This window comes from Eimeria necatrix, genomic scaffold, assembly GCF_000499385.1.
Source record: "Eimeria necatrix Houghton genomic scaffold, Enh_scaff84, whole genome shotgun sequence".
Taxonomy (NCBI): domain Eukaryota; phylum Apicomplexa; class Conoidasida; order Eucoccidiorida; family Eimeriidae; genus Eimeria; species Eimeria necatrix.
In genome coordinates, this window is record NW_013654648.1 from 60,534 (window position 1) to 71,893 (window position 11,360).

Consider the following 11,360-nt stretch of genomic DNA (forward strand, 5'->3'; position numbering starts at 1 on the left):
GTACAAGCGTTACACATTCGGTCGGGGGCATCTGGCTGGCCAGCGTTACGGGATTTTTTCTACAGAAGGGCAACCTCATCCAATAGGGGAGAGTAGAACCCAGGAAGATTGGCCTGGGGCCGTCTGGTGCTGACTACACCTACCAAGGGACTGCTACTACTGCGACAGTGACCACAGTGTCGGTGCGACAATACTGATGCTGTCGTGGAAATGTATTCCTGCAGCAGATTTCGTGTCTTCCAAAGCCGAACAAGATCCCTGGAGGCCCCTAGCTGAACTAGATCCGTTGTTTGCAACACCATTCAGTAGATACTGGTGCCATTATGCTTGCTGTCTCCAGCCGGATTCTCCAGAAAACCAGGATTTTTGCCACAGCAAGTGATGCTGCCTGGGCTTTTATGCATCAACAGCAGCAAATGCAGTTGCTCTTCGAGCTGTGGGCAACAGCAGTGACATCTGCTGCAGTATTAAAGCTTCGTAGATTTCTTCGAGAGGCTCTTTAGTCAAGCCCAGAGCTAGCTGTGGAGCATTCCGCACACAGCCAACATGGCATTCTGGTTCCTGGTACTGCGTGGCCTTGTGATGACCGAGGTACAGCAAAGTGATTTTGTAGGGAATGAGGTACTGTGTACTGTTTGCGGGTCATGGTGCGATGCTGTTCTTGTGTTCGAGGGAAATTGTCAAGAAGATGGGGTGGGACGTATGAAGCAATTTTGCTGTCGTTCACCTCATGCGAAACATTCTGCATGTTGCATGCTTTCTGATTCTGCTTCTGCAGCCATAAGAGTGCACAGAAGTTAAGTAGCAAGCAAGCACCGTTGGAACCTGGCTTAAAGCGTGGATCCATAAGGAAGGTATTCAGTTGCTCTTAGCAAGACAAGGAAGAACGCACTGCGGCAGGATCTGCTGCTGCTGCTACAGCTGCGACCAGCAGCAGGCTGCAATAATATAATGATTTCGATGTAGCAAGCCAGCCGCTGACTCCGCAGTAGCAGCGGCAACAAACGCTACTGTAGCTGCTGCCCCAGCTTTAGCTGTGAGCCACTGTTGGAGTTCCCCAGAAAACTCTCGATGTTAGTGCTGGCTCTCGCAAGTCGGCTCTGCTGCTGCAGCTGCTGCTTCTTGAAGATATGCTGCTGCTATCTGAGCTGCAACAGCTCTGCCAATCCTTCCCGCGGAGACGGTTGCTACTGATGCTGCTGCTGCGTGCGGCTTGGTGGAGTTGGCGCAAGTCTTTACCTGCAGACGCCGAGAGGACATCAACGAGGTGTAGCAGGCGCTGCTGTTGTTGCTGCCGCCACAAGTCCTGTTGCTGCTGCTGCCCCAGGAGATGGCATCTCCGCTGTTGTTCCACAAGGCCCTTCCAGTTAAGCGCCCTCGCCTGTAGCGCCTGCGCCTGCGCTGCTGTCGCCCTTGCTACTGTTGCTGTTGTACTTTCTGGGTCTGCGCCTACACCAAAGCGCTGCAGGAAGCGCCTAATGGTGCGCTGTAGCCCTGTGCCCTCTTGGTGCTGCTGCGCCCACTGCTGCTGTTCTACTGAATGCTTCAGCTGCAGCAACTCACGTTCAAATTCCTCCCGTCTTTGCTGCAGCAATAGTTGCTCCTGCCACAATTGAGCTGTCCTCTGCTCCAGTATTTGCTGCTGCAGCAGCAACTGCTGCTGCCTTTGCTGCCTTTGCTGCAACTGTAACTGCTCTGTACGTGGAGTCAACAAGACATTCTGCTGCACTGAGATAGGATTGTCTGCTGCTCCAACTGCTGCTGCTCCAACTGTAGCCTGAAGCTGCTGTAGTTGCTGTAGCATCTCCAGAGCCTTCAAAACATTTGCATCCTGCTGCAGCAGCTGTTGCAGCAGAGTTTGCTGCTGCAGTCGGAGCCCCTCAAGCTGCTGTTCCTGTTCCCTTCCCCCTTCAAGCTGTTGTAACAGCAGCTGCTGCTCCCCTTTGTGCTTTCGCAGCAGCCGCCTCACCTGCCGATGCAGTTGTTGCACCTGTTGCTGCAACCTGGCAGCTCGCTGTTCCTGCTGCAGCTCATACAGCCGCTGCTGTTTCCTTCCGGCACTATCTTGCCGTTGTTGCTGCCGCTGCTGCCTCTGCTGTCCTTGCCTGTTTCTGCCTTTCCACGGGCTCTGATTTTCTGAACAAGCGCTGATGCAGCAGCGCCCGTCCCCCAGTTGCTGTTGCTGCGGCATAGGTGCGCCGGGATGTAACAGCGCCTGCTGCTGCTGCTGCTTTGGGGAAGCCCCCTGAAGGTTAACAGATCGTGGTGAATGGAATGGGGGACTGCTGCAGTTGCTCTGAATGCACGAAGGCTGCGCAGAGGTGAAGGCTACCGAATTGTTCAACGCATGGGAGCCACAGCAATGCGGCTCCAGAGGCTCTTGGTGTATCTGGTGTTGTCGAATTTGCTGCTGCACTTGCTGCTGCACCTGCTGTTGCACTCGCTGCTGCACTTGCTGCTGCACTTGCTGCTGCACTTGCTGCTGCACTTGCTGCTGCACTTGCTGCTGCACTTGCTGTTGCACTTGCTGCTGCACCTGCTGCTGCACTTGCTGCTTCATCGGCTGCTCCACCTGCTGCTGCATTTGCAGGTGCGTTTGCTGCTGCACCTTCTGCTTCGGGAGCGACAAAAATTGCTGAGGTTCGTGTTGTTTATCTTGCGTTAGGAGAAGCAACTGCTGCTGCTGTTGCTGTTGCCATGCAGTGTGGCTTCGGCAACTCGGCAGCTGAAAAGGAGGGGAGTTTGGGGCGGCTTCTTGCCTCTGGTAACTAGTACTTTGCGGCTCTAGTTGTAGCTGCTGCAGCAGAAGCTGCACCTGTGGCGTTGTTACGCCGCCGACTGTTGCTGGCCGTGGTTGTCTCTGTGGTTCATTTGACAGGAGATTTGCACCTTCTGGCTGCTGTGCTGGAGTGTACCACAGATCCTTCTGCAGTTGCTGCTGTTGATCCTGCCGTGGATGCTGCTGTAATTCCCGTTGTAGAGGCGGTCTCAGTATCTGACTGAGTGGTTGCTGAAGCGGCTGTTGTATCTGCTTTCTAAGCGGCTGCGCGAGCATGTGCGGGGTAGCAGATAGTTGTCTAGAGAGAGATAACCCAGCGCAAGGGGCAGAAACCTGTTGCGGAATCCCTTCACCCAGCTGCTGTGGGGGTTGGAGAAGCTGCTGCTGCAAATTCTGCTCCAGCGGCTGATGTATTGGCTGCTGCATCTGCAAGAGTTGCTGTGGCAGCAGCTGAAAATGCTCTTGCCGCAGCGGCTGCTGCCGCGTTTGCACTTGTTGCAGCGGGGGTCCTTGCCCGGCTATTTGTTTCTCCATTACCTGAGGCAGCAGTGGCTGCATTTGCTGTCCCTGCAGCAGCACTTGAGAATGCTGCTTCGGGTTGGGCGTCAAAAAGGACTGGCTAGGCTGCTGAAGCTTTAGCGGCTGCTGCAGAGGTGGTTGCCGCAGTAACGCCATTTCATCATCTTCAAATAGGGATGCCGGCAAGGAGGGGTCCCAGGGTGTCCCTTCCGTTTCAAGGTCTGTTTCCATAAACTCAGAACCAGCGGCTCCTTTCTGCTGCTGCAGCTGTTGCGTTTGTCGCTGTTGTTGTTGCTGCTGCTGCCTGCACGGCATGCTCTGCTGTAGTTGTTTGTGTCTTTGCTGCTCTACTTGCAAGGCGTGCTTTAACTGCTGCTCTCCCTCTTTTGGTATTCCTTCCTGCAGGCAAAACTCGTGGAGTGCTGCTGCCGCAGACTGACCCTCCCTGAGAGGCACGGCCTTGACAGCCCCTGTGGAATCTTCAATCTCAAGTGCGGCCACGTCGCTAGCTCCTGAGGCGTTGCTAGCCTCCAGGCCTGCTGCTGCGGCTGCTGCGGCTGCAGCAGCTGCGGCTGCGGCAGAGGCGCTTGCTGCTGCTGCTGCTGCTGCTGGAGACGGCACTGGCGTTAAGACAGGAACAGCAGCAGAAGTTGCGGGGACGAAACCGGTGCCGAAGGTGGTGTTGTTGCTCTTGTAGTGTAGAGGCTGCAGCTGACGTTGCAGAAGCTGCTGCTGTCCTCCATTCTGCAACGGACAGGGCGCACACGCCTGCGCGACTTTTAAGTAAAAGAAATGAACGCATTAAGCTGTCAAGCAAAAAGAGAGAGCGTCAAGGTCTCCTTGTGATATACTTGGCACTGTTGGAACGCACCGTGCATGGCTGAAGCATTCCTGCTGCTGCAGCTGCGGCAGCTGCTGCGGCTGCTGCTGCAGCTGCAGGAGCTGGATGTGCCCCTGAAGTCAAGCAGCGTACAGCAGAGGAGGCAGTAAATTGAGAAAGCGCTGATGGTAACGACTATGGCCTCACTGTTGCAGGCAGCCTATCCCGGCTGCTTCTGGAGCGCCTGCTGCAAAGCTAGCACCGCTGCTCTGGATCGCTGTGGAGCAGCGAGACTCACGTTTTGGGAAGGGCCCTGATGGCTTGATTTGCGGCTGCGAGAGTGTTGTGCTCTCTGTCATCAGCTTGCCTGCAGCAGCCACACCAACGGCAATGACAGCAACAGCAGTACGCCTATTATAGAAGAAAGAAAGAACTGACAAGATCCAAAAACGCAACAGCAGGAACAGCACGATGCGCTGCTGGCGCTGCGGCAGCCCAGCGGTGACAACTTACTGAAGGTTTCTGCTGCTGCATCGGCGGCTTCTTTCTGGCGCGCACTTCTGGGCGATGAAGCTGCAGCAGCAGCTGCTGCTGCTGCTGCCGCCGATGCAGATACTGTCGCAGCGCTAGCTGCTGCCCCGATCAAGCCCCCTAGTGCAGAGGCAGGTGATTTCGGTGCACCATCTTGGCCATTTGTTGCGTTCATCTGAATCAGCGGCTGCTGTCTGGGCGTTTGTTGCTGGTGCGATTGGTGCTGCAGCCCGCCTCGGCGTTCGTCATTTTCTGTGACACTGCTCGCTTGCTGGCGCATGAGCCTCTGTTGTAGCTGCTGCTGCTGCAGTTGTTGTTGATGGATGAGCCGCTGCTGCAGCAGCAACTGCTGCTGTTGCAAGTGTTGATGCTGAAGCAGCTGCTGCTGAAGCTGTTGCTGCAGCTGCTGCTGCAGCTGTTGCTGGAGACGCTGTTGCTGTTGCAGTTGCTGCTGCAGTTGCTGCTGCATCTGGTGCTCTTGCACTACAGGTAGCGTAAGAGGGCTGTTGCCGCGAGGCGTGAAGAGCCAGTCAGTTTCTTCTGGTGTAGACAAGGCACTCAGGAGCGATGTTGATTCTTCGTATTTTGCAGCTTCTGCCCCTGCCAGCGTTTCCGCTGCGTGCCCTGCTGCTGCTCCCCCTGGTTCTGGTGCCTGTGAAGAGGCTGCAATTGCTTCTGTTCCTGCTGGCAACACCGTTGACAGAGGGACCATAAAGTCACTGTCGAGGACGTTGTGGCTCATTTTTTCAGATTCAGCTGCAGCAGCAGAAGCAGCAACCCATCGTGCTGGGGCTGCTCCTGCGGAGGGGTCATAAACATTGGAGCAGCTGTTGTAGTTGCTGCTAGTCATGTGCGCTTGAGACGTAGCATGCTCCATTGTTACCGCTGTGCTAGGCTGCTGTCTCGTTAACAGCTGCTGCTGCGGTAGCTGCGTTTGCTCTGCAGAGATGCGGCGCGCCGCAGCTGCTTGTGCTGCCCTTAGGGCCGCAGCGCCCGCTTCTCTTGCCCTCTTTATGGTCGCTGCTGAGGCTCGAGCTAAAGCTAAGTATGAGTTTGTTGGCTTCCTTAGAGGGTATTGCTGCAGGTGCTGCTGCTGCAACTGCTGCAGCAGTTGCCGTTGCTGGTGCAGCAACTGTTGCTCTCGCTTCCGCTGCTGCTGCTGCAGTCGCTCTTCCCTCTGCTTTTGGAGAAGGGAAGCCTGTCTCTCAACCAGAGAGAGACGGTCACTATTTGGCGAGCCAGGAAACGTTGAAGCTCGTCGAGGCTGCTGCTGCTGCTGCTGCTGCGGTGGTGGCTGTGGAGGCAGGCTGCTATAAGCCTTAAGCTTATGTTCCTGCTGTAGCGGTGGTTGTTGCTCTTGCAGCTGTTGTTCCTGCTGACGTAGCTGAAAGGGGGAGCCTGCCGAAAAGAAGCGAAGAGGCATTGGACTCCCCTGTTTTTTTACGTGCCGACACGACTGTGTCCTCTTGAGCAGCTGCTGTTGTTGTCGTTGCTGCTGCAGCTGCTGCTGCTGGTGCTGCTGCTTCTGCTGAGCAATTAGTAAAGACTGTCTCTGTACAAGAGATAAACGAGGAGAGGAAGGGGCGCTTTGCTGCAAGGGCATGCTCCGGGGTGTCGCAGCCGCGCCCATTAGAGACGAAGGTTCTTCGTCAAGCTTGTCCTGCTGCTCCTGTTGTTCACTTTGTTGCTCTTGTTGCTGCAGCTCCTGCTCTTTTTGTTGCTTTTCTTGGTCGTTTTCGTGCAGCAGCTGCTGCCCTTGAGGCATCGCTTCCTGTTGCATCTCATTTTGCATTTGCTTTCCGCAGTGCAGCAGTGCTTCACGCTGTAATTCGGGCATGGCCTGCTGCTGCTGCTGCCCTTCTTGAGGCTTTGACGGTGTTTGTTTCTGCTGCGGTGCATCTGCTGTCTCTTTCTGCTGCTGCAGTTCCTTTCTTTGTTGCTGCAGCACTTCTTGGTCATGCATTTTTTGCTGCTCTCCCTCCTGCTGGGCTTCCTGAGGCTGCTGCAGTAGCTGACGCCGAGGCAGAGAGACGCAGAGATCTTCCGCAGGGCGTTGTGGGGCTTGAGAAGAAGTGACAGCGAGCAGCCGTCTGTGGCTTCGTGAGCTTTTACGGCGAGCCATTTGCTGCTGCTGCTGCTGCTGCTGCTGCCGCAGTTGCTGCTGTTGCTGCCGGCGCCTTTCATGCTCTTCACGGTGCCGCTTGGCAATGGCGATTTGGCGCTCAATTAGTGAGAGTCGAGGGGACTGCTGCACGGGCTGTTCATTGACTGCGCGTGCTTCTTGGGCTAGCCCGCGTTGCTGTTGCTGCTGCAGCTCCCCACCTCCCTGCATTTCACGTTCAATCTCTGCTTTCGAAAGAGGAGGCAGCGGGCAGGCTGCCTGAAAAGCATCTTCTTGCTGCTGTTGCTGGTTCTGGTGCTGCTGATATTGCTGCCGCTGCTGTTGTTGCTCAGGCAGCTGCAATGCATCCTCTGCGTCCCTCGCCTTGCAGCTTTGGCTGTTGCTGCTATCCGCAGGCACTGTGTCTTGAGCCATGCGTTGCTGCAGTTTCCGCGAATTTGAGAGATATTGAAGCGGTCTTTGGACGCGCAAGAGCTGCAGGCGATGGTGCTGCGGTTGCTGCTGCTCCGGACGATGCTCGTGCGGAGAATATCTTAGTGGCCTTGTTATTACAGTGGTGGCTCGCAGCTTTTCGTGCCCTGGTTGCTCCTCTTCCTGCGTTTGCGGGTGCTCTTCCTGCCACTCCTGCTGTGTCTGTTGTGACAGCGGCGGCTGCGGAGACTGTAGGTGCTCAGAATGCGCTAGTGATCGAGGGGCGGCGATGGTAGCGCGTAGTTTTTCGCGTCTTGACTGTTTTTGCTGCTGCTGCTGCGACTGCTGCTGTTCGTCCTGACACTCCTTTTCCTGCTTAGGGCTCCTTACCTCTTTGCTTCGGAAGCGTTTGCTGCTTCTGGTACTGTCTTTAATGTTGCTGCTTTTCAGTGCAGCAAGGGACCCTACGACTGTGTGATTGCGTCTCCTTGGATTGGGCTCCAGCTTTCTCTGGGTGTGACGTAGGTGCCTATGCTGCCGCAGATGCGGCTCTTCCGGCTGCTCCTGCGGGTCCTGGTGAACAGGTTTCTGTGACGCCTGCATCTCCTGTTGCTGGAACTTCTGCACCTCAGATTGCTGCTGAAATTGCTCCTGAAAGTGCTGCTGCCTTCTAGAAGGCACTGCAGCGGGCGAAGCGCTGTGAAGGCCTTGCGGAGCATCTCCCGTCTTCGCCTGCGTCACACAGAGAGGAACCCCACGGGCTAGCACCTTTGTGGCTGAAACGCCTCCTGCTGCTTTTGTTGAAGTTACCGCCAATGCTATTGTTTCTGGTGCTTGCGTTAACGGGAAACTCTGCCATATTAGTATTGTTGCTACTGCGGGACAGCAGCAACTGCTCCCGTACAGATTCCTTCAAGGTATCGCGTTCAGATGGAGAAGGAAACGAAGGTTGGTGATGCTCGTCTGCCTGAGGTGCCGCAGTTCTCTCCCAATCGCCTGAAGCCTGCGATTCTTGTTGCTGTTTTTCTCGCTGTTTCTCCTCGTTGTGCTGCTCCTGCTGGTTGTGCTGCTGTTGCTGCAAATGCGAAACTCTCCGACTGGGCAGGAAGAATGCCTTTAGGATACTACGTCGTGAGGTTTTCGCTGCAACCGAAGCAGCAGGGCCTTGCGCCTCATCTGGGGACCCCACACCAGCAACTTTGTCTGCCTCATTCTGCGAAGGCCTGTGTGAGCTCTCCGACCCCAGAGCACAGGCACTCCTATCTACTTCGGCTGAATAACGGACGGGTTGTTGTTGCTGATCTTGCTGCTGCTTTAGACTCTGCTTTTCCACTGCGGCGGCGGCAGTAACTGACTGCATCGTCCACTCTACGCATTGGTGTGCTGCAGCGGCAGCTGACGCCTCTGCATCCCCTGCTGCTGCTTTGATTGCATCTGTTTTTTCTGCTTTCGCGGTTTCGCCTGCTTCTGCTTGGGCTATTGAAGCTGCAGCTTCTCCCGGCGCCAGCGTTTCCTCCGCGTTTGCAGGCTTGCTACTTGGTGCAGCAGCTTCTGTCTGCTGTTTCCTTCCCGTGACACTGAAGACACGACGACGCCGGCGGCTGCTGTTGGGTGCACCCGAGGTAATCCTTTCAGTAGCTCTCCTCTGCCACATTGGAAGGCTTAAGATACTGCGACGCTGAGATGCAGGCGACCGTTCGCCTCTGTCGTGTGGATTTCCCGCATCTGCTGCAGCAGCAGCAGTAGTATCAATGGCTGTATGCTCCGTAATCTCACAGGCGTTTGCAGGGCTGCCTGTTAAGGGCCCCGCAAGGGCCTCAGAGGCACGAAGTGGGCCCCGGGGAACCGGCGGAGACCCTTTTGGGGTTGGGAGGCCCTCTGCTGCAGCCACTGCCTATAAAACGCACAGAGTGTAGGTCTTGCGCAGCACAAGCTGGGGAGGCTGAAGTTCACACTCAGCTCTATCAGGAATGGCTGCAGGTGCACCGGGATCAGCCACGATGCAGGGAAAGAACTACTAGCTGCACGAGAAGCGTGAACTGAAAGAGCTGATAGTCAGCTGACCTGTAATGGAGGCAACCAAGACCCTCCGGGAACCCCAAAGTGTTCTGCCTGTCGAGGCAAGAGAGGAGAGGATTGACGATTACCAGGAAGGGCGGGCTGTGTTTCAGGTCCCCCTCTTGACTCCTCTGCAACCTTTATGGGCTCTGCATCTCTGTTTTGCCCTGTTTCCATGAAAGGAGTGAGCTCCTCTTGGGGCTTTCGGGTGTTTCCTTGCCGTGTTAAACGGCGGAGCAGCCGCGGGGAGCCAAAGGCCCTTAACTGTACGGACATCTGTGTAACAGGGATCCTCCAACAGCAAACCGTAGGGGTTACTGCAAGTTCCTGCTTTCTAAAGGACTGAAAATCCGCTCTTGTGCAGCGATGATTGAGGAGGCCTCGAGGCGAGGTCACCTCATACGATGTGCTTTGGAGCCTCTACGGCCAGTTGAAACACAATGCTGGATGATCTGAATTGATCCCAGATGATCCCAGACAATGAAGAGTCATTCCTTTAGTGAGTTCACCTAGATTTTCAAGTGGGGCTTTTAACCCTTGCTAGAGGCCCTGGATGGAAAGATACGAACCTGCAGCCATGTGACCTTTACGGGTTGGTGTACCCACAGAGTAGAGAGAAGCCCTCACAGTTAAATCGATAAAACAATGATATTTTCAGGATCTATACCTTACTCATTCTAGTGCTCTCACTGCTTTTGCTGCTGTTCTTGTTGCAGCTGCTGCTGCTGTGCACGCTCGAGCAGAGTCGGCCGCACCGAGGCGAGGCAGGGTTTTGCCTCCGACGACCCGCAATCTGGTCTAGTTATCGTAGTTCCAGATCCCTCTTTTATTTATATTCATTGGTCTCTACGATTTTTGTGGGTTAGTGTGGATTTTCCCGCCTCTGTGGTGTGTACAAATGCCCTGAGTTCCTGCCGCACTAAGGAGCAGGGAGCATGTCATCTGAATCGCTGACCTTGTACTCGCCAGAAAAGCGGTGAGCTGCAGTTCATGTGTTGCTGAAGGTAGATCAATGCTTCTGAATTGGTGACGCAATAGCTGGTGGTGTTCCGCGGGAACTAGGCCCCCAACTCCAATGTTGAAGGAGGCCAAGACAGCGGACGTATTGGCCCGGTTGGCTGGCTAATGACAAGCCCGAGGCTTCTGCGTGGGCTGAAAATAATGTTCAAGGCTAATAGTACTTTCCTCTTCTTCACAGCGAGCTGCTGCTGAGGATGCTGGTTGCGGCAGCTCTCCTCATAGGGAGCGAGCACAAAGAAGTGGCACACAGGCAGCCAAGGAGGGAAGCAGCTACAAACAAAGAAACAGGGACAGGTACACAACAAGACGCGCAGGCACAAATAATTCCTGACAAAGACTAGCACAACAGGAGAGCACATGGAGGAACAGAAAGACGCAGAGGAAAACTGCCAGGGAGCGTGAAGGAATTGCAGAATAGCAGACGCGCATGCATGGCATTTTGTTTCCTCCTCTTTCTGTTTCACCTGCTGATGAGTGGTTCCTCCTCCGCCTGTTTGTGAGCCTACCTGCCCTTATCTGCTCGTACCATTCTGTGCAACCATTCTGTGTATTTTGCCTGCTTCTGCGTGAGTCTGCCCCATTGTCCATTTGTCTCCGTTACCGCTGACGTATCTGCGCCCGTCTCTTTCTGTGCTACATTCATTGCGTTTCCTACCGTGGCATTTCCCCCCATTTCTGTGCTACCACAGCTCAGCACAGACCAAAGCATGCGCTGACCTCTCATTGTCTTGCATATTTAGCTGCAAAAGAAAACCAGTATAACGAGGGGTCCCTTTGGGGTCCTCATGGACCCCAAGGGCACCAAAACTACACCAATAGGGACCTCATCGGGCCCCCAAGGGGACCTCAAGGGGCCCCCTCGGGTTCTCAGGGGACTTTCCTAAGGCTTCTACATACGCATTTCTCACTGTGTTTAGACTCATCTGGAAGCCAGCATGCGGCTGTCCTGTGTGAGATAGCAAAGCAGTTCCAGCTGCATTACGCTACTGCTGTAATGGCTGCTGCAGCTGGCCCTGCAGCTGCTCCCTTGGGTGCATCAAAGGAAGCCCCTCACCACCTGACGTAAGACACAAGCGAACGACCTCACGGTTGCCTAACAC

General features: G+C 55.1%; 1 protein-coding gene across 1 annotated transcript; it reads right to left on the bottom strand.

Moving 5' to 3' along the window:
• Nucleotides 1–1,030: 1,030 nt before the first annotated feature.
• Nucleotides 1,031–9,516, bottom strand: ENH_00079470 (hypothetical protein, conserved; the record flags this gene model as incomplete). Its single annotated transcript, XM_013583167.1, has 6 exons — nucleotides 1,031–4,042; nucleotides 4,170–4,252; nucleotides 4,417–4,485; nucleotides 4,632–7,914; nucleotides 8,087–9,076; nucleotides 9,247–9,516. 6 exons carry the CDS (start codon nucleotides 9,514–9,516, stop codon nucleotides 1,031–1,033), a joined length of 7,707 nt encoding a protein of 2,568 aa, XP_013438621.1.
• Between the last annotated feature and the right edge of the window lie 1,844 nt (nucleotides 9,517–11,360).